At 36.6% G+C, this 19,583-nt stretch overlaps 1 protein-coding gene across 1 annotated transcript in view; it reads left to right on the top strand.

Annotated features, from left to right (window-relative positions):
- Positions 1-19,583, top strand: part of SUCLG2 (succinate-CoA ligase GDP-forming subunit beta) — a 131,040-nt gene that overhangs the window by 11,561 nt on the left and 99,896 nt on the right. Inside the window, exon 2 of the mRNA XM_059823490.1 lies at positions 14,303-14,444. Coding sequence (XP_059679473.1) covers positions 14,303-14,444 — 142 coding nt within the window. The remainder of the gene's footprint in view (positions 1-14,302; positions 14,445-19,583) is intronic.

Here is a 19,583-nt window from a genome sequence, read left to right as displayed (position 1 = left end):
GAATAAGAGTGACAGAAGGAGCTCAAGTCTGACCCTGTGCATGTTCCTGGTAGTTTACAATGGAGCTTAGTGGGTGGGAGAGTGTATTTACAGAATAGCTGTCAAAATCCCTGTGTGTAAGCAAGCTGTAAATAAGTCTATAAAGTATAATCGTTACTGGAGACTTTAAATCTGCAATGAGTGAAGGACTTGCTTCAAGTTCATTCTTGTCTCTGCTTCCTTGCATGAGAAGTAAACAGAAGGATAAATCAGAAAGCCGAGTTTATAAATGTGATTTAAAGGCACATTGGAACAGAATTGTGTAGTTTCTTTTTTTTTTTTTCTTGAGCTAATGACCCAAGTGAGTTCTGCAGTGTAGGACCATCACACCACGCTGCACCATTTCCAGTGGAGTGCAGAGGTTAAGCTTGGGATCAATCAGTTTGCAATCAGACTGATTATAAAAGGACAAGAAGGAGTACAAGATAAAATCAAAAGAACGTAGTAGAACAGAAAGGTATAAAGAGGGACATTTGGGAACCCTTGAAGTAAAGAGGTTTCTTGCAGTAGACAGCTAGCAGGAACGTTCAGGAGAATTGTTAAGAGAGGCATTATGGTTTTGTTAAAATAGCAGTTCAGGGTTTTCAGCCCCACTTCCACTCTGAGCACATTTACTAAGAGACTGGCAAAGCTTAAATAATCTTTACCATTTTATCTGCAAAACTGTCAAATATCAAAGACCTAACTGAAATGCTTCTAACACTTTGTGTTTTTCATGTGCATATTGCTATGACATAGGTGAAAGGGAAAGGTTCCTGAATAGATACTGTTCCATTTTTTTTTTTAATCCAATTTATATGGCCTTGTAAATCGAAGTTTCAGAATTGGGAATAATATATGAATGGTTTGGTGCTGTCTTCTGGAGTCCTCTTCTGTTTCTGTGGCATTTGTTAAAGCACAGCAAAATTATATTGTTTCATGTTGGGAGCCACTGTGGAAAGATTTAGAAGGTGAGTTTTAATGAAAGAGATAAATAAAGCAAAGAAAGCCTCGAAAGCATCCAGCCACTTCAGAACTGATGGACGCACTCCTGACGTTCCTCTTTCCCAGCCAAGGGATTCCACCACTGAGAGAGGAAAGAAAATGCTGAATCAAAAATAAAGAGGGATGTTGAAGTATCGTTACATGTTTCCAAACAGAGTATTGGTTAATATGTCGTTACAGTTAAATGTATTTTTCTAGTGGCAGGGAATGTTGGTTTAGAGGTGGAAAGGTAAATCCTTATAAGTATTTTACATATTTATCAATGAATTAATTTTGAGGTAGTGAGTAGTGAATGAAATGTTCAGTCCCCCCCCCCCCCAGTCATGATGACATTTGAGGTTTTAATCTTAAAAAGCTCGAATAGAGCCACATATTTTTCGATTCAATTACCTTGCAAAGCTGACAGTTCAGCTAGCGAGCGAGTTTTGGGAAGGTTCACCCACTTCATTGAGGAAATTGGGGGAGAGTGAGGGAGTTTGATTCATGACTTTGCTTTGGGATCAAAACCAGTAGGCTTATTTCTTTGCTTAAATCATTCACTCTCCCAGGTTAATTTTAACATTCAGGGTAGGCTGTTTAGGTTGAGGCCAAAACTGTTCTTTTTCTGAATGGTATCTGCTATCTTGCTACTTTGAACTGTCCTTTATTAGACATAAATGTCAGACCTTCTTACTCTCACTAAAAGTGCACCCTGCTGCAGTCCCTTGTGTCCGACTTCTTCTCCTTAAAAAGCAGAAGCATGGCTTATATGGCCATATCATGTAGAGAGTATTTTATAGGTGTTTATTTGATATCAATTGCTATTCATTTCTATGATATTATTGAAATAAAACTCCTTTGTCAAGACCTGAAATTTGAAGGAGAAAGTAGTATTGTTTCTCATTTAAATTGTGTATTAATAAATAATTACAAATGGACAGATACTGCTCATAGTGATTCTTTTCTTGAGTGAAAAAACAATTTCTATTTCCTTCTTAATTTAGGAACTTAAAATTGTTAAGAGATAAAAAGAGAAACTGGATGCAGCCCCAACACAAGCAAAGAGAAATTATGAGTTGAAAGTTTAATAGCTGCTTTTTGTTTTCAGGGCCATGTTGCACTGCACTGAATTTTTTACTACACTATTCCTGTAGATGGGTTAGAATTTATTAGTAACAACAACAAGGTGGTTGTGTGGAAGATGCAATGTACCACATTCTTCACTGTCCCTAATTGGAGTCCTTTCACCTCTGCTGTGGTGAGCTCAGTAGAGCTGGTGTATCACCTCAGACAGTGTTTCTCAGTCTCCACCTGTTAGAGCAGACATATGTTAACACATGCCCAAGTCAGCATGTGCCTCTCTCTGCGAGGGTTTATAAAGCGCTGGCACTTGTATGCTAAGTGGGCGTGTTCTCTCACCTGTGTTCAGGAGGGTCAGAATCCCGGGGTGTAAGTTCCCATGCACATAGATGTGAAATTTTCTGCTGCAGCAGTAGCTTTTTTGGTCCATACAGTTCTGAAAACTTGTGCCTTTTTCAGGGAGCTCACCCTGAGGATGTGCTCACTACCAGGCTTTTATTATTACTTTAAATAGTGTACAGTATGTTCTGCTTTAATTTGCTTTGAAACAGTTCAGCCATACTTTATAATGCCTTATGGAACTCATCAATACTGCCTGTATATCTGTCTAATAAGAGTTCAGTAAATTAGCATAATCATTAAACAAACAAACTTCCATTCCTTTAGTAATTGGTGACTGCCTGTTTCGCAACAGACAAATGATGTCAACTGGCATTTATTAGTTTTTAGCATGCTTTGTTATCTACAGGTAGGTAATCTGTAGTTTATATTCTTGCTTTATTATGTTGCATTAGAATAATCACTGCTGCCTGGCGATGGAGGAGAAGGTAGTTTCTCCTAACTAAAAAAAGGACTAAATATACCTTCTTCAGCTTTTCAAGTTAAAATAGCTTCCTTTTCTGAAACTGACACGTTACTAGTTCAAGAAAGCTCTTCCCTTTATTTTTTTGATGTTTGTCACGATCTTGATGTTTCCTGCTGTGATGCACTGTAATTCCTGCCTTCCTATCTCTGTTTTGCAGTGGCTGCTATTAAAAGAACCTTGCAACATGACAAGAGAAATTGGCTTTTCCTTGAACTATGTGAAAGTCTTCAGGGGAAGATTTAACTAAGTGCTTATTTTGATTGCATGAACTAGAATTAAAATGGTGATGCAAACACCTAATATAGTAATAAAAAAAATTAAAAAAAAGTTTTAAACTGTAGACTTCTGAACTATAGCTCTTCTGGAGTGTTCTTTACAATGAATTGCAGTGAATTTGAGTCATTGTTTCAGAAGGAAATGTGCAGTTGAGTCATTAGCTTGTAGTTTCACGTTGTCTTCCCCAGGCTTGGTTTGCAACAGGCAGTGCAGTCTAGCGTCTCTGCTACCCCGGGATAAGGGCAGGCTGTTGTCAGAAGGGGTGGTCCTGCCCTCACTGCTGCATTGCTGGTGTGTCTCTTGCACTGGCTCTCATCTTCACCTGGTCCTCTGGTGGGTTGTGTCATGGAGTTAAGTGGGCAGCAAAAGAAGCTTTCTGCTGGGTTAGCTTCACTTCAGGCTCAGGGGACGCGAGGGAGGGCATAGGAGCGAGCAGCCAGGGAGCCGTGGTGGCAGCTTGCTGCCGGGTCATCTGAGCAGAAATGGGCAACTACAGCCCTGTAGTAGTGACTTCTTCCAGTACCTTGGCTTCTTGGCTTCAAGTAATGCAAAGCACTTGGCTGTTAGAGGGGCTATACAGCTGTGTGAGGGTGTGTCCACAATATATGGGAGAGTGTTGAAGTCTAAACTGGTGCCAGCTTTGGTTGGAAAACTGCGTAAGGCAGACAGGTGTAACACAGCACTAGTTTTCCTGGATTGCAGAAGCACACGGGGAGCAATTGGTCGATTGCTTGAGTGTGCTGCTATTTAAATGTCACTAAGCTGCCTATGGATTGAGCTGATACACCTCTCCTTCAGTCTAAGCATGACTTAAGGGTGGATTAGTGTTTTCAGAGGCTACAGAATGCTCTGTTTTGAATAAGCTCATTTGGGTAATTGAAAAAACAATACTAAGGCAATGCTGGGCAAAGTTTTTCCAAAATAGGATTTAACTTTGCTGTCAAGATTTGCTTGCTCAACATAACAGCTAGATTTTCAGTAATGTAGACTTCTGAGCAGAAATGATTGCCTGTTTCACTCATTTGAAATTTTTAAAGTTTGCATACTTAAACAAAACTTATGCTTTCCAAGCTCTTGGCCATGCTCTCAACTGTTTGAGTCTAATTTTTGTAAGCAATTTAACAGTAGATATCCGAATAATAATACTAACTGCATGCTCCTTTTATAACCAAGCCTCCAATTTTTAAATTTTTTTTGCACCTATGAAGAGAATTATTTAGTTATGTAACATAGACATCTTGTTTCAGAGTCATATAGCTGTTAGGAATAGTAATAATTATCCACCAGAACCGGCTGTCTAGCCTTAGTAAGCCACAATGTAGTGTCATATTTCATGTTTGTTTTTATTTTATTTGAAGTTGAGAGTTACATAGACCTTAACAATTGCAGTGACAGATCTCACTCATTCTGAAAAGTGAGTATGTGGTTCACTAGTATAAAACAGTAAATTGCCCCTACAGTTTATTGATCAAAATGTCATAGCCTTTAAAGAACTGGAAAGTGTCATTTCTTTTTTTTCTCTGAGACATACTGGATTTTACTGCTCAAGATACTTTGTGTGCTGTGTTTTAAGTAATAAATTAGGAACTAAAAGGCCTGTAACTGTTAACTAGAGTTTGTGTGTTGTCTTTGTTTTAATTCAGTTAAAATGAATTCCCATTTGTAGGAATAAATAATGGAACGTAACTCTTAAAAGGTCTTCAGCTGTACCTGTAGAAGATTTTAAAATCAAATGCTGGTGTTTAAGGTCAAGATTGCTTACAGGGTTTTGATATAAACTATAAGACATAAGCAATTCCTAACTGCTGTGGACAAAAGTATGGAAACTCTGTTTTTGTCAGGAAGACACTCAAGACTGCTTCCGAAACTAGCTCACAGAGTTGGTTTTATCCTTTATAAATATGTCACAGAAGTCTAGATTGAGACTTTGATCAAAATGCTCAGTGTTGGATGAAGCTGGTGGTCTCTGCTGGTACCAAAGGGACCTCACTGCCATATTGTGTCCAATCTAAGTGAGCAATTTGGGATGTTGATGGAAGATGGTTTCCTCTGTGGCTTTTAAATAGAATGGCCTGGATGCTAACTCCTGCTTTGGAAGATTAAAATTACTGATTTGTGGTAGCCAGCAGGACATTACTTGGGAAGGACATTTGCTGCCCTGTTTTTCATAATATATCTATAGGTATGCGGGATTAATCATCTCTGGAGAGAAGAGGATGTGTGGTTTGACTTAACATGGCAGACCTTATAGCCAATCACTTTTACCTTGAGTCTTTCCATTGTCTTTTGTGCTTGAAATACTTGCTTTCATACAGAACAAAGTGTAGTAATCTCTGCATGTTTGCTTTTTATGACTTACATTTGTGATAAACTTTTTGTTTAGTACCTTTTTTCTAAATTTTTGTTTCTTGGCATACTAATTCTACGGATACTTATTCTTTATGTCAGCACTGCCAGCAAACTGAAATAAGTGTTTTAGTTTGTTTTCGGTGGCTTATGTGGTATATTTCAAGTATATGACCTAATAAAATGTACCTGTACCTGAGGTGGTTTATATGAAGGTATGCCATTTAGTTGTATTTCTGATGGTTCCTGTTTGAAAGGAAGTTCTCCTACAACTTTGTCAATTACAGTAGCTGTATGTCAATAAGTGTAGTAAAGCTTTTTCTTATATTGATGAATGGTATGCTGTTTCGTTAGTGTCATCTTTGTGTATCTGTTTTCTTTCATATGCGCCTGGAAATATATTACAGGTCAGAGCACACAAATTGAATAAACTGGAATGCTGTAGAATGTGTTGGGTAAGCAAATAGATTTTTTTTTTTTTTTTTGTTAAATGCTTTTATTTTGGATAAGATATGCTAAACGCACTTTCTTTTTATTTTGGGTATGGGATGCATCTAAAAGACTTCCCCATAGACATCACACTTTTTCTTCCCAAATGACTTATTTCCAGTATAACCATTACAATATAGTCCATATTTATAAAACTTGATAGTATATACGTTTGACATACATTATCTGCATTCATGCAGAGATAATTTGCATTGGTAGACCTGTTTTATACTGGCACAGGATCTGTTAGCATAGTTCCAGCCACATTACTTCAGTGGAGCAGTAAAGGATGAAGAAAGTAGTATGCATTTATTTGACCAGCTTTACTGTCAGTGCTTTTAAGAGATCCATCTTTGTTTCATGATATTAATACTGGCTTCCATTCATACTATGAATGAAAAGGGAATGTTGGATGTCACTAGTGTGTGTCTTCCTTTTAACAGTCATGAAATAAAATCCATTAAGATAGGTTAATGTAAACAGTAGAGCTGCTCAAATTATATAGCTGTGTCAAGGGATGTTCAGTTATTCCAGAAATTTGCTTAGTGGTGGTTTTGTTGTTGACGGTGGTTTTGTTTTCTTTAATAGTGCTGATTATCACTGAATTCTCTTCCCCTAGCTAGAAGTATTTGGCGTTTTCCAAAAGTACAGATGTGACCTGAAGAGACTTGCTAAGAGAAAATAGGTATTTAAGGTTAGGGTTTTTTTAGTGAAACTGTCTAAACATAATCACTGTACTCGATATGGCGAAATACTTAGATGTGGATGCTTAGCCAAGGTAGTTCTGTGTGGAATTAGGCATGAAATGGCACACAAAAAAAGGTCTCGGTTGTAATAGAGATCATAATTTGACGCTTTGGTTGTTTGTCAGGCTTGACCTTTCAGTTCTTTTTTTCAAGAATTTCTTCATATACTTGTTACAGAAGAGAGTTAAGTGATTCAGTCATGTTTAAAGAAAATACCTGGCGCTTAACAGTTAGAATTCTACAGGTAGGTAGCGGTGTCTGCCTGAAAATGCTGTTCTCCAGCCCTTGTTGCTGTTTTCAAAAAGTATAATACTTTTATTTTGCTTTTTGGAAGAATGCTATCTTGTAGTAGTAGTTTATCATTGAGTGGAAGGGTAAGTGCAAAGTTACAGCGGTTGGTAATACTGCTGGCTAAAAAAATTCCCATCACAATCTTCCTTTGTTTTTCTGACACAGCTACTTGTAAGGCTCTGCTATGAGCTGATTTGGCTTCAAAAAGCCACTGATTTTTTTAACATGTGTGCATGTCATCGTGGTGTTTTCTGCTTGTTTGTTTATTAAAGCTTGTCTGCTTATCATACCTGCTGTAGTGCTATTTGGTACCTGCTGCATACATGCTATACAGCAGTATTTATGTGAAATCGTCTCGGTGTGAACCTCAGTGGTTTTACTGGGGAGGCCAAAGAGTGAAAAAACATACTGAGCTAATACTGAGCATGTAGGCTGAGATAAGAAATAATCAGTAGTCTAGTTTGATGAAGCTTGTGTTACTGATGCTGCTCTTGTTTTGTGGTTATATGGAATGTTTATATCTGAGCAGAGTTTTGCTGACATAGCTAACATGCAATTTGCAAATTTCTTGGCAATTATGTTAAGAGAGTTTCTCCTGTTCTTGTGTGTGTTTTCTTTTTTTAAAAGCAAGCACTCAAAAGATACCTCCTGGGTCATCTGAAAGGTGTTGCACATCAGAGTGGTTAATGCTGCATATATTTAAAAGGACAAAGAAATCTTTTTGTTGCAATGTTTTCTAAATCTTTTTTTATGTCTATTGAAGTTGATGCCTGCTATAAAATGTACTTATAGTTCCACTCCTGTTAAACTATATTGTTCTTAATTAGCCCATATTCAGGTAATGCCAATTATGTGCCATGGGACAGCTCAAGACTTGGTAAATTGAGTAGTGGAAGAATCTAATGCAACTAGTCTCCAAATACATTATTTGTGTAGAGCCCTTAGCATTTTATATCAAAAACAAATGAACAAAAAAAGGTCGGAAATAAGAGACTATGCAGGTTATGTGAACAATCAATTTTTTTCTCTAGTAGTAGTCAATAAAACACTGATACAGTTATGCAATACCTGGCCTTGTTAGGATGGTCAAGACAAGACATTTGATTTCTTGATGCGTATGCCACTCATTTTAATGATACTGAACATACATAATTGGACCAAACAAGGTATCTAGGTATATAAAGAAGTAACTTTGAACAGAAGGCTTATCGAGAATAAAACGCGCAATTACTAGTAACAGTGCTTTTCCAAAATCCTCACCTGTCTATAGACCTTTGGTCCATATTAGTGTGATTCTGACTGGTAACAAAAATCTTGGAGAGTGGAGAAGGGAGGGGACGTTAGAGGTGAACCTCAACCATACGAATTCTTTGTGCTTTTGGAAATGCCAAATAATTCTAGCCAGCAGGAGACAATCCAGTGTGAAACTTGTACTTGATTAAATAAGTCTGACTTCATCTTAATTCGTATTATGGTTCAGCTGAGTTCCGCTTACTTGAGTTTTGGGATTTTTGATGCTGTTGTCAGGCTCTAACGAAACATTATCAGTTGTAATAGAGTCCTGTTTAAGTATATTAATCTCTTTGATAAGCACTTATGTTAGAAATTTTATCTTAAGTAGTACCTTATTAGGAAGAATTTAGTTCCTCTTTAAAACTTCATTATTTTAAAAAATAAACTATATAAAAACATGGACGTGTGCTATTAGTGATGTTTTTCTTAGTTTTGTGAACTGATATATTCTTAAAGCTTATTTGTGATTTAAAATAAAGAAAAAAGACACCCTTTCAACTTACTTGAGATTCAGATATGCCAGGTAAGAGCTACTCTCCATCTGCAATGTGTATGTCAATACACAACACACATAAAAAGCTCATATGAAAGCTATTTTTTTCTTGTGGTAATATAAGGTCTGTTGGAAATCTTCAGTAGAGCCATGAATGATACTTATTTTAGCCTTTTAATAAGAACTTCCCTGCAAAAGACTAAATCCTTTCGTTTGAGTTTCTCTTTATTGCATTCCATGAAAACATATTGTCTGGATTTTCATTTAGGCTCACTGCAGCGATTTTAAGTTTTTCTTTGTGCTAAAAAGTAAAATGCCACTAAACACAAGATTTAGAAAGATGTGTTTAAACCTACAGCCCTTCTTGGGGCTGTTCAGAGCTTGACAGAAGTTAATATCAAAGGTTAAGGTGTATTTACAGTAATGAGAATGTTTAAGTTTAGTAAGATGTTCTAAAACTTTTTTTGTTTCTAGCAAAAATGTCTTAAAGGATAACAGGAAAATGCCACCAATGGAAAATTTTCTAGTTCTTGTCTGTCATCTTATGAAGATGGAACATAAGATGTCACATAGGGAGTCAGGTATTACTAAAGTCTGCATATTATTTGCAGTCCCTTCTTCACAGGCTGGCGTGACAGAATGTGCTCCTTGTACTCCAGCGCAACCTTGCAATAAAGAAACAGATGAAGCACAGATACTTCTTAAACTGTTGGAACATACTGTGTTTCAACTGTAGACAAAGCTGCATGGAAAGATCTGAGAGATGTATGGTGTTTTCCAGTATGGTTTTCTGACTAGTATGTGGGGAGCGGAGATAAAAGTATTCATGCAGGGAATAAGCTGGGAATAGAAGGTGGCAAGAATCAATAACGAACAGAAATTCTTAAAAGGTGGCCTCTGCCTTTCTGTGCTTTAGTTTCCCTTTTACTTGCTTCCCGCCCTGCCCCCTGTCAGATTGAAATTATTTTTCTGATGGTAATTTACAACCTAATTCCTCAGTCTGTCTTTCATGAGAGACAGGACTGCATCTGTGAAATCTGGCAGTGCTGTTTAATGCTGCTGAGAGCAATTAAGTTGTTGACAAGACAGAGCTGTAGTATGGGAAAATAAATAATACAAAGGTGTGTTACGCTGGAATTGTATTCTGTGCCTTGTTAGAGCATCCTCCTCATAAGTCTCAGGGGGAAGGGATGGATTATGGCTGCCTATAGAAGAGTAGGTATGGGAAATAGCTTTCTTTCAAAACTTTGTAGACTCTCATCTAGGCTGTCTTAAGGCTGTCTTAAGGCCGTACCTTTGTGCAGTAGCCTTGGGATGCGTAGAAATTTATGATGCCCAAGAAACTTACGCTATTTGAAGCCCATCTCAAATTATTGTGAATGCTTGGTATAAATGTATTTGGGAGGGTTGGGAATTTCGTCTGGCAAGGATTTTCCGAGATTCTTGTACTAATTGATTCTTTTTATTGCTGTCCCTTTTAAATTGTTCAGATATATATTTATTGCAACCAAAACATCTTTAAGTTGGGAATTAGTTCAGGGAATCATCTGTTTACTCACATTTCTAACATCTCATGGTCACTACTTTTTTGTGCCTTAAGTCTAAAATGCCTATGTTTGCAACTGTTTTGATTTTTCAAGATGGTCTTGAAAGAGTAGTCGTCTTCACAGATTCAAAGCTTTTGCTTTATTTCATGTCTTGTAACTGCTTTATTTTGCCTGCTCTTCTCAAGACATATGGTGTGTATATTGCAAGTGCTTTAAAGCAAGTTTTTCATGTTCCTTGCTCTTCAGAGCTTCTAATACAGGCTTTGTCACAGTTGGTTTCTTAAATGTATTGTACTCCTGTATACAATGGTAGGCTGTATGAATTCATTTTATTGAGTAGTTCATTCACAACCAGGAGTTTGTCTTCTGTGGAAGGTCTTGATTGAAAGTCTTCCGTTGGCACTCAGTAAGATGGTGTCTCTTAGACTCATGTAATATAGGAGAGGAAAAAAAAAAAGTACGTGCTTACTAACCTTAATTTGTAGGCTTTGCTTTTCTGTGCCAACAGTTCTTGGCCAGATCTTCATTTCGTCACCCTTAGGACTGCTTTGACAGTTCTTTCAAATGAATTATTCTCTTATTTCCTGTCTGTGTTCCTCAGACCTGTCTGGTTCATAATTTATGAAGGAAATAGTCTCATAATCTCTTCATATTAGTAGTCTAATTTTTATAAGAGAACAGACCTCTGTCCATATGCTTATGTACATATGCACTGTATAGATATGTAATATGATTTTTAATGTCTCAGCAATGATTTGGAGTATCCACAGGGAACGTTTTGAGTAATGTTTTCAAGCTGTAAAACTGATATATACCAAAAGCTTTTGTAACATGCCAAGAGGGTGGCTGGGAACAGAGCTTATTGCAGGTTCCCGTTGGAGCTGTTAGGCTTGCTTTGTTCATTAACTAGGCTGGAGCTGAGTTAACACTGGAGTGAGGCACGCCGGATGGGTGACACTGGAGAAGACCTTTCTTCATAAAACAAACAGAGCTTTGGCTGCTTTTCTTGCTGTCGTCTCTGCTCCATATCTGTCACGTCGTGAGTTATCACTGGTGGCCTTTATTAGGTGGTGGCCCTTTGCAGTCTGTGTTATATGAGAGTCCTTAAAAGATTTTATTGCTTAAACCTTGCTAGGTTGAACTAACAGTGGAGATATCAGTTGACATGCTGTGCTGCATTGCAAATTCCTTAACTACTTAATGCCTACACAAACAGAAAATTTGAAAGCAAGTTGTGTTGAAAGAGATTTTTTGTCAAACAACAGCGATAAAAGTCTGCCCCAGAATAAGATTGTTTGAGTATTTTCCTTTTTGTTTATTTGATTTAGATCAGCTTAGTAATACATACATGTGAAACTGATTTGTTGTTCTAAATGACGAATAAAAACTGTTTTGAAGACTTGTTCTTAAAATTTTGGTCACTGGGTTTATAAATTATCAGCTGTATTACTGAGCTGTAGAAATTTTTAGGTAAACCAGTTAGTTGTAAATAAACAGACTGAAGCATAAGAGAAAAAATAAATTCTAAGTAAACATGCTTATGTGTAAGAGAAATCCTTAGTAAAACTTTTAACTCAGCTTTTTATTTAAGACAGCAACTTTAACATTGTTTTTTCTGTATTTATTTACTTCTATCCAAGATCAGCTTGACATGTGTCTCAAAAATCTTTTGGCTCCTAGGAGGATGGAGATGTGTACTTGTTTTTCCTCCTTCCTCCCCTCCCTCCCTCTGCAAATGTGGTTGGCTGCTGATTGCTGCTGGGGTGTTCTTTCTTTTGCTGCTGCTTACAGCTGAGAGGGGAGGCCTTTGGAAATGTATTTTAGTCTTATGGTAGTGGTTAAATGACATGTTAGCAGACTCCTGGCTGCCTGTGCAGATTCAGGTGATGCTTCTCTTTAGTGTGTGTGTATGTATATGTATGGATTATATGCATGTATCAATAATGATGTATTCTGAAGTCCTCATAATAACAATATTATTATGAGGTAGTCTTTAAAGAAACAATGAAAAAGAGAAGGTTAATGATTGTCAAGGTTAAAACTGGTATTTTCTCCAGTCATGTTTAAAAATTCTTCTGTAGCTTTACAGAAACTATGGGCTTGTGGCATCAGCTTTTGATTGAAATTCTATGGCCTTTTCTAATATGAGGCTAGAGTTGACCTTCAGGGTCCCTCTTGGCTCTTAGTGTTAATCCCTTTGTGGAAATGATCATCAAATAATAGATGTTAGAGCCTAACAGAGATCTTGTAATGGGAAAACAGATGTCAACAATTATGAAAGTGACTAAGTTTTGACCCCACATTTGAAGGCATTGCATAAATGTAATAACCTGTCTCTGAATAACATGGAGGAATGTAAAACGTACTGAGGTGCCTGTATGATGCCTAGAATTAGAGATAGCCAGAGAGCATACTGACAATATGTTGTTTTATTCTTCTAAAATATGTTAACCAAGTTATGGTTAAAAGAACTTAAAATGTGTCATACTGAGCTATTTGTAACTGTTTAAGTTCTGTGGGAGTCACTTTTACAGAAAACGTGGTTATATACAGTAAAAGATGGGTTTTGTATTTTCTTTATGCATCAATCTTTTGTGCTGTGTTTCAAAGCCAGTAGGAACAGACGGAGGTCTGCTTTTGATACAATGCAGCATTTAAAATTCTAGTATGGTGAAAAGGGTATGTATTATTTAAAGACTTTATCATGGAGGTTTTTTGGTTTTGGTATAAAGTTGCATTAGGATAATATTTTTTATCATGCTGTTAGAGATCAAAGTCTTAGTATAGTAAATAATCCTCTTTGTCTAACGTAACTAAATATATAGTGCTAGCTTGCATAGGGTGCTCCTTACTTCAGGAGAAACTAAGAATTGATTGTGGGCTGTCTGCCAGTAGAACAACAGTTCGCCTCTCCATGTGTGTAGAGAGCATCTTTTGCTGGCACGAAATAGGATTATACCATTGCCAGGAGTCAGTGACAGCTCCTTGATTATTGCTGTTGTCTGTAACAATTTGTCCTGCATGGAGAATGTGTCCTTTCTTAAAATCATTCAGTAATGATGCTATGACTCTTCTAGTGTCTATACTCAATGTTTACTGCCAAGACAAGCAAATGTGATGTCTTTGTGTGTGTGTGTGTAAGGTTGCCATATCTTTGTATCCATGATGTGTATATATATGCACATGCAAGCATCTAAACTGTCATGTTGAGAATGGAAGGTAAATTCTTCTCCAGTTGTTGTTGTCCTTGCATGTCTGATGTGGTTGTGCTAGCATCCTCAACAAAATATACTTAGAAGTGTAACCAGCTAAGCATAGATAACAGACCACTGAAAATACATGTGTTAGTGTGTAGTTTCCTACAAGATGATGCTAATTCCATTTCAGTTGTTTTTCTTCTCAGATATGCTACGATAAATGCATGTCATCAGTAGAAATAATTTTGTAGGGAAGAATTATATAAAATTTAGTGTAAGTAAGGATATTTAATATGAAACAATTCATTTGTTTTAAGGTAACAGTCTGTTAATATTTTTATAGCACAGGATAACATAAAAACATAAGTAGACTTTAGAGTTCAAGCCAAGTTTGCCAATCTGCGTTGATATTAAATGCAAGACTTTTTGTCTAGCCAGGATCATCCAGTGAGCCTTGTGTAGGTTTTAGAAAATATCTGCAGGTTTCAGAGTACTTTGGATGCACAAATGTTAAGAAAAGGCACTTAGGTAAATCAATAAGTATTTTACCTTTTCTCTGAAACAGTGTTGTTTAACTGCTGGTTGGAGATAACCGTAAGGCTGAAGAGCTCAGCTGGCTGTCTCATGAACTGTTCTTAATGAGCATTATGTTATTTTCCCCTCTCTCATTTTTCTAGGCTCTTCAATTAACCCCTAGACGATGGCTGAACCTGCAGGAGTACCAAAGCAAAAAACTAATGGCAGACCATGGGGTTGCAGTTCAGAGATTCTTTGTAGCTGATTCTGCAAATGATGCCCTGGAGGCTGCTCAGAGACTAAGTAAGTTGACTGATAATGGGAGGAATGTGCTTTACCAGGTAGCAATCTGGAAAATAAATTGCTTTCTAATAAGTTGTACACAGTCTTCAAGTTGATGCATATTGAAAAGGTTTGATATATTATCCAGACCATAAATATAGGCTAAATTTCATATGTGAACAACAGTTTATAACAGCAATATTTGTTTAGAACTTTATTTCTAAAATGTTTTGTATGCAGCGTGTAACATGAGGTTTTTAATTAGCATTATTCATGTAATTTTGAATAATTCAGAATAACATGAATCGTTGCTGAGGAAAATAATTTGTTCTTGTATACTTGATGTAATTTAAGGAACTGAAGTAAATGAACTTGTGTAAAAAGTTGTTTTCAAACAAAAATGTGCTCTATTAAAAAGCAAAGGAAGGAAAAGATTGTGGACTCTCCATTTAAAAAAAGATATTCAGAACCCAATTGGACACAGTCCACTTTAGCTGACCCTGCTTTGAGCTGGTGGGTTGGACTAGACGATCTCCAGAGTTCCTTGCAACCTCAACTGTTCTATGATTCTGTGACCGAAATAAAACATGTACGAGAGAATTACATACATGTGTATTTGTTCACACGTATGTTTGTCCATATGGAGAGAAAAGAAAAGGTGAGTTGAGTTACCTACCATCACAAAAGGACTTGACAGCGTCTGGGAGAGAAGGCCACGCTTCTGGAACTTCATTTTGGTTCTCTGACCACATCCTTATTTTAGTGTGGTGAACATAAGATGATAACGTGGGTCAGAACTGAATTTATGTAATACCTTTTCTCTCAAAAGGAAATGCATTCAAGTACATCTGTCACCCAATTCTAACTCTGAAAGACGTTTTCTACTTTTAAAAGTTAATAGTAGTTTGCATAGTTTTCCTCTTTTCACTTAGCTTTTGTTAATGTTAGTATATCATACATCAAAATGCCAAAGGGCAGACATTATTGCAGTCTAATTGTGTAGTAACAGGAAAGTTTTTTGTTTTATGTTTTACATAATGCACAAACCACTTAGTTAAATGCATATCAGTTTTGCACACTGGAAAGTAAATTAACACAACTTGCTTATATCAAAGATCTCACCAGACTCCAAGTAGCTGAATAGGATTAGCATAATGGCTTGCTAAATTTCTATGACTTTATTAAGGTGATACATTTTTCAATGATCAAAACTTTCTTATGACAACCAGTATATTTGAAAATATATTTGAAATAAAAACATTAAATGCAACTGTTTTGGTCATTTGGCAGTGCAAAATGAAAAATGCTGACACAAAGCAAAGCCTGTAAAATTGGAGAGTTGCCTCATGTCTGGGTGTCTGAGAAAATCAAGAAATGCTAACTGAAGCTGTGGCAGGTTTTTCACTTAAACTCTCCTCTTCATGATTGAACTCATAAATGGATTGGTCTATCCAATAACTATTACTATTCTCGATCTCTATAACTATTTGAAGAAATAAATTACTCCATTAAAGGCAGTGAACCTCTTCTGGTTTACGATGCCAGATTTATTTTAAATAACCTCTGTAGCTTGCTTGCTTTGCAAATCACAGAAATATTGGTCTATAAAAGAAACTGTGTTTGAAATTTAAATTATCAAAAGTAAAATCTAAACCCAAAAATTATTTCCTAATCAAACTTTATCAGGTAAATTGTATGTATTTTAACTGAGTTGGCTTGTTAACACTTCAAAAATTATAGGTCAGTGGTACCTTTCTCCATTTTTATGTAATTGCATTCAACCATGCTGCATTACTGGGCATTAAAGAATTGTGGTTTATAGTGTGGGAGCTATTTCATGTTGAAATGATTGACACTCTATTCATCCACTAAATAATTAACAACATCTCCGTAATCATTCTGATAGTGTGCTGTCATTGTACTTCTAACATGCACTTTGACAACTAAGCATCAAGGACACAACTTTTGCTATTGTGGTCATTGTTGCAAGATATCATCAGATTTACCTCCTTTATGATCCTTCAGGCTAGTAGTATCTCTGTCACTCAGGTTTATCTGCGCGATTTGATACGGGCTGCCATCTGAATATGCAGCCACACAAAGTAAAAAGTTATGGGCGAAACAAAAACCTTCAGCCTATGAGAGGCACGAAATATTCCAAAATAAAATAATGAATGGAGGCAGCTTTGGGATCTTCTTGATAGACATGCGTTCTGCAGTAAAAGATGGTGAAAGGAGAGGCTAATCACCTCTGCCAAGTCCTGCTCAAAAATCTGGTGGTTTAGATACTGTACGCCACATTGCAGCTGTCCTTAACTTCAGCTTCTGGAAACAAGAAAGGATGTTTGCCAATGTATTTTTAAGCTAAAAACAGAATAAAGTTATTAAAACTTGAAAGTCAAAGGTTCAGTATTTTTCTTGTGAAAGGAGGTTCTTTCTATAGACCTGTCACCATGAATACAGGAGAAACAACTATTTTCCTTTATAATCTTACAGAATTACATCACTCACATGGGTCTATGTGTGTGATAAAGGGGTACAGATAAAGGGATAGGAATTCATGACATGGAAATCTTTACAAAGTGTGGTATTCACAAATTAACTTCACAGTTTCAGTAAATACTACAGGCTTGACAGAGTTGTCTGTACTGCTGCAGTGCCTGTGGTCACCAATTTTGCTGTTGCTGGATTTCCTGTTGATGCAGTGGACAGAGATGGCATTAGATCACTTCTGTTGCTGTCTTCGCTTGTCAGGAAGGTGTTAATGCATGTGTTCTTGAACGGGTTTGCCTTTGTCCAGTATCAGCAGTTTTGTTGTTTGCTCATTTCCTCTGTTGCTCTCTTTATTTTTATTAATATGTACACTGAATACACTGAATATTAATTTTCTCAGAAAGATTTTCAAAACTTACCAACGGCACAAAAGGCAGTCTACAAGGATTTTTTTAATGGAATTAAAGGATTGGTTTTTTTCTTCTAAGATAAGAATGGCAGATGTGAAGAAAATTAAAATGACATCACTAATATTGACTTCAAAAGAATTTGTACACAATAAGAAATACAGAATTAGGCCCCAAGGAATTCATTGCCTTTTACGTGCTAAGCAATTTTCAGGTGTAACGCTTGTAGAGAAGGCGATATTTACAGAATACCAAGAAATGCAGTCACAAACGGTTTTGTGTTTCATGTTAAAATTCCTAGGTTTTCAAGAGAGGAAATAAAAAGATGTTGTGCTGTTTTGCTACAACAGTATGGCATTGCTTGATCTGCCATCTGAAGAAACACAACCTGTAAACAAGTTCTTACAGTTCTAGTGCAGCTGTTTAACCAAACAATGTGAAATATTTAGAAGCTGAGTTTTTGTCGGAAACGTAAGATCATTTGGCTGTTCCTACATTAACTCACAAGTCTTCTGATGTGATTCTCACTTAATGCAGTGGTACATTAAGGGCTTGTTTAGCCAGAGAATGCATTTCCTTTCTTGCTATTTCTTTTCCTCATACTGTAGTACCGATATAAGGAAAAAAATGTCCTTATATATGCATGCATATACCCAGACTATTAGGGTGTGCGCAATTTCATGGCTTGTATCGGACAGATGCACTGTGCATCATTTCAGGGTCCATCATTTTCTCTAACCTTCCCCACCAGAGGCCCTTAGGTCTGCTTCAGCTCGTGCACTGTTCTTTATGTTCTGCCTGATGGCGAAGTTATTAAGGGAACCATCATTTTAAACTATAGGTGGACAAAGCTGAGAGGGATTATAATTATGCTGGAGGGTGACTATGTACTGTCAACTGGCTCTTTGAATCAGTAGAGAACTTACAGAGGTGGTTGAAAATGCTGACAATCCTAAATGGATGCTGGAAGCTTGGCATGCTTTTCTTTTTCTGATTTTTAACAAAAGCAATAGAGTGCTGCCCATTGCCACTTAGAGTGTTTCATTACATTTAGGAGTCAGTCAGGTGCAGTGTTCACACTCTATCACAGAGAAATGCAATTGAATTGAGTGCAAGGCTTTTATTCACTCTTCTTTAAAAAAATGTATAACAAAATATAGTCTCTGCATATCCTATTTCTATTGCCTTATGCATGAGGGAACTCATAAAAATTGGCTTTGGACTGAAGGCATGCTTTTTATATCAGGCTGGAGAGGTAAACATATATTTTACAAAGAACAGAAGAGGTTTATTGAAGCTTCTTTCCATGAGGTCATTTACCTGTCACCTATTATTCACCATTTTTTAGAATATTGAAAGAGTTCTCAGTCATGTTATCACCAATCTCCTTCTGATCTCGTCCTGCTGGGTTTATTTTTCTTGGCTATGTGTAATTTAGATGGAATGTTGCGTTTTCAGATGCTGATTTAGATCTCTTATCTGAAAGTTCATCTCTCCAATACAAGTTGGGAAAACCATTTGAAAGCAACGTATGTTTAGAAGGGATCAAAAATTGATCTTTAGCTTGGTAATGTCCTTTTTTGTATAGATTATGGAGAAATTGTTGGTGATAATGCTGTCTGCATTTAATCTAAGCTTTTATGTTAGGAAAAATGGAAAAGACCCTTGAACCTTTTGTTTCTGAGGCTATTAGAAATGTGAATTTACGTTCTTTTTTGTTATACCAGGAAGAGCTTTTCTATGAGTATCTTGTTCAGACCAGCTCTCTGTTGTTAAACTTATCTCTAAGTAAATTAATTTACTCCTCAGTCTTTGAGTTTGTTGGCTACTTAGGTGATCTTTTTTTACTGTCATCATGTGCTTTGCTTACGTAATTTAATTTCCTTTCTTCTCCCCATCTGGATAGGTAGGAGAGGAATTGCCTCCTTCAGCATTTCTGTGATTTCCATAATTCTTTCTGTTGTATGGTTCACTGTGTGGTAATAATTTTTCACCTGTGCATAATGAGTTTTCAAAAAACCCTATGTATTTAGTGGTTATAACTAGTTATTTTTTAGAGGCCTTGGATTATGCTTCTCTGCGTATGTTGAAAAACCACACGTAGCTGAAATAGTGTTCCATGGAGCTGCACGCAAAGAACTTGCTCGCTGTTAAGGAACAGCTCTCCCATAAGTCCTCTTATTTTCTCTGACAGCTTTTATGAAAGTTCTTTATACTTAAATTATGGCTTTCTGAAACTATGCTTTCAGGCAAAATAACG

The sequence above is a fragment of the Gavia stellata genome, chromosome 12 (genome assembly GCF_030936135.1).
Source record: "Gavia stellata isolate bGavSte3 chromosome 12, bGavSte3.hap2, whole genome shotgun sequence".
Lineage (NCBI taxonomy): Eukaryota > Metazoa > Chordata > Aves > Gaviiformes > Gaviidae > Gavia > Gavia stellata.
The sequence above is the reverse complement of the archived record's forward strand: the minus strand, read 5'-3'. Positions and strand labels throughout refer to the sequence as shown.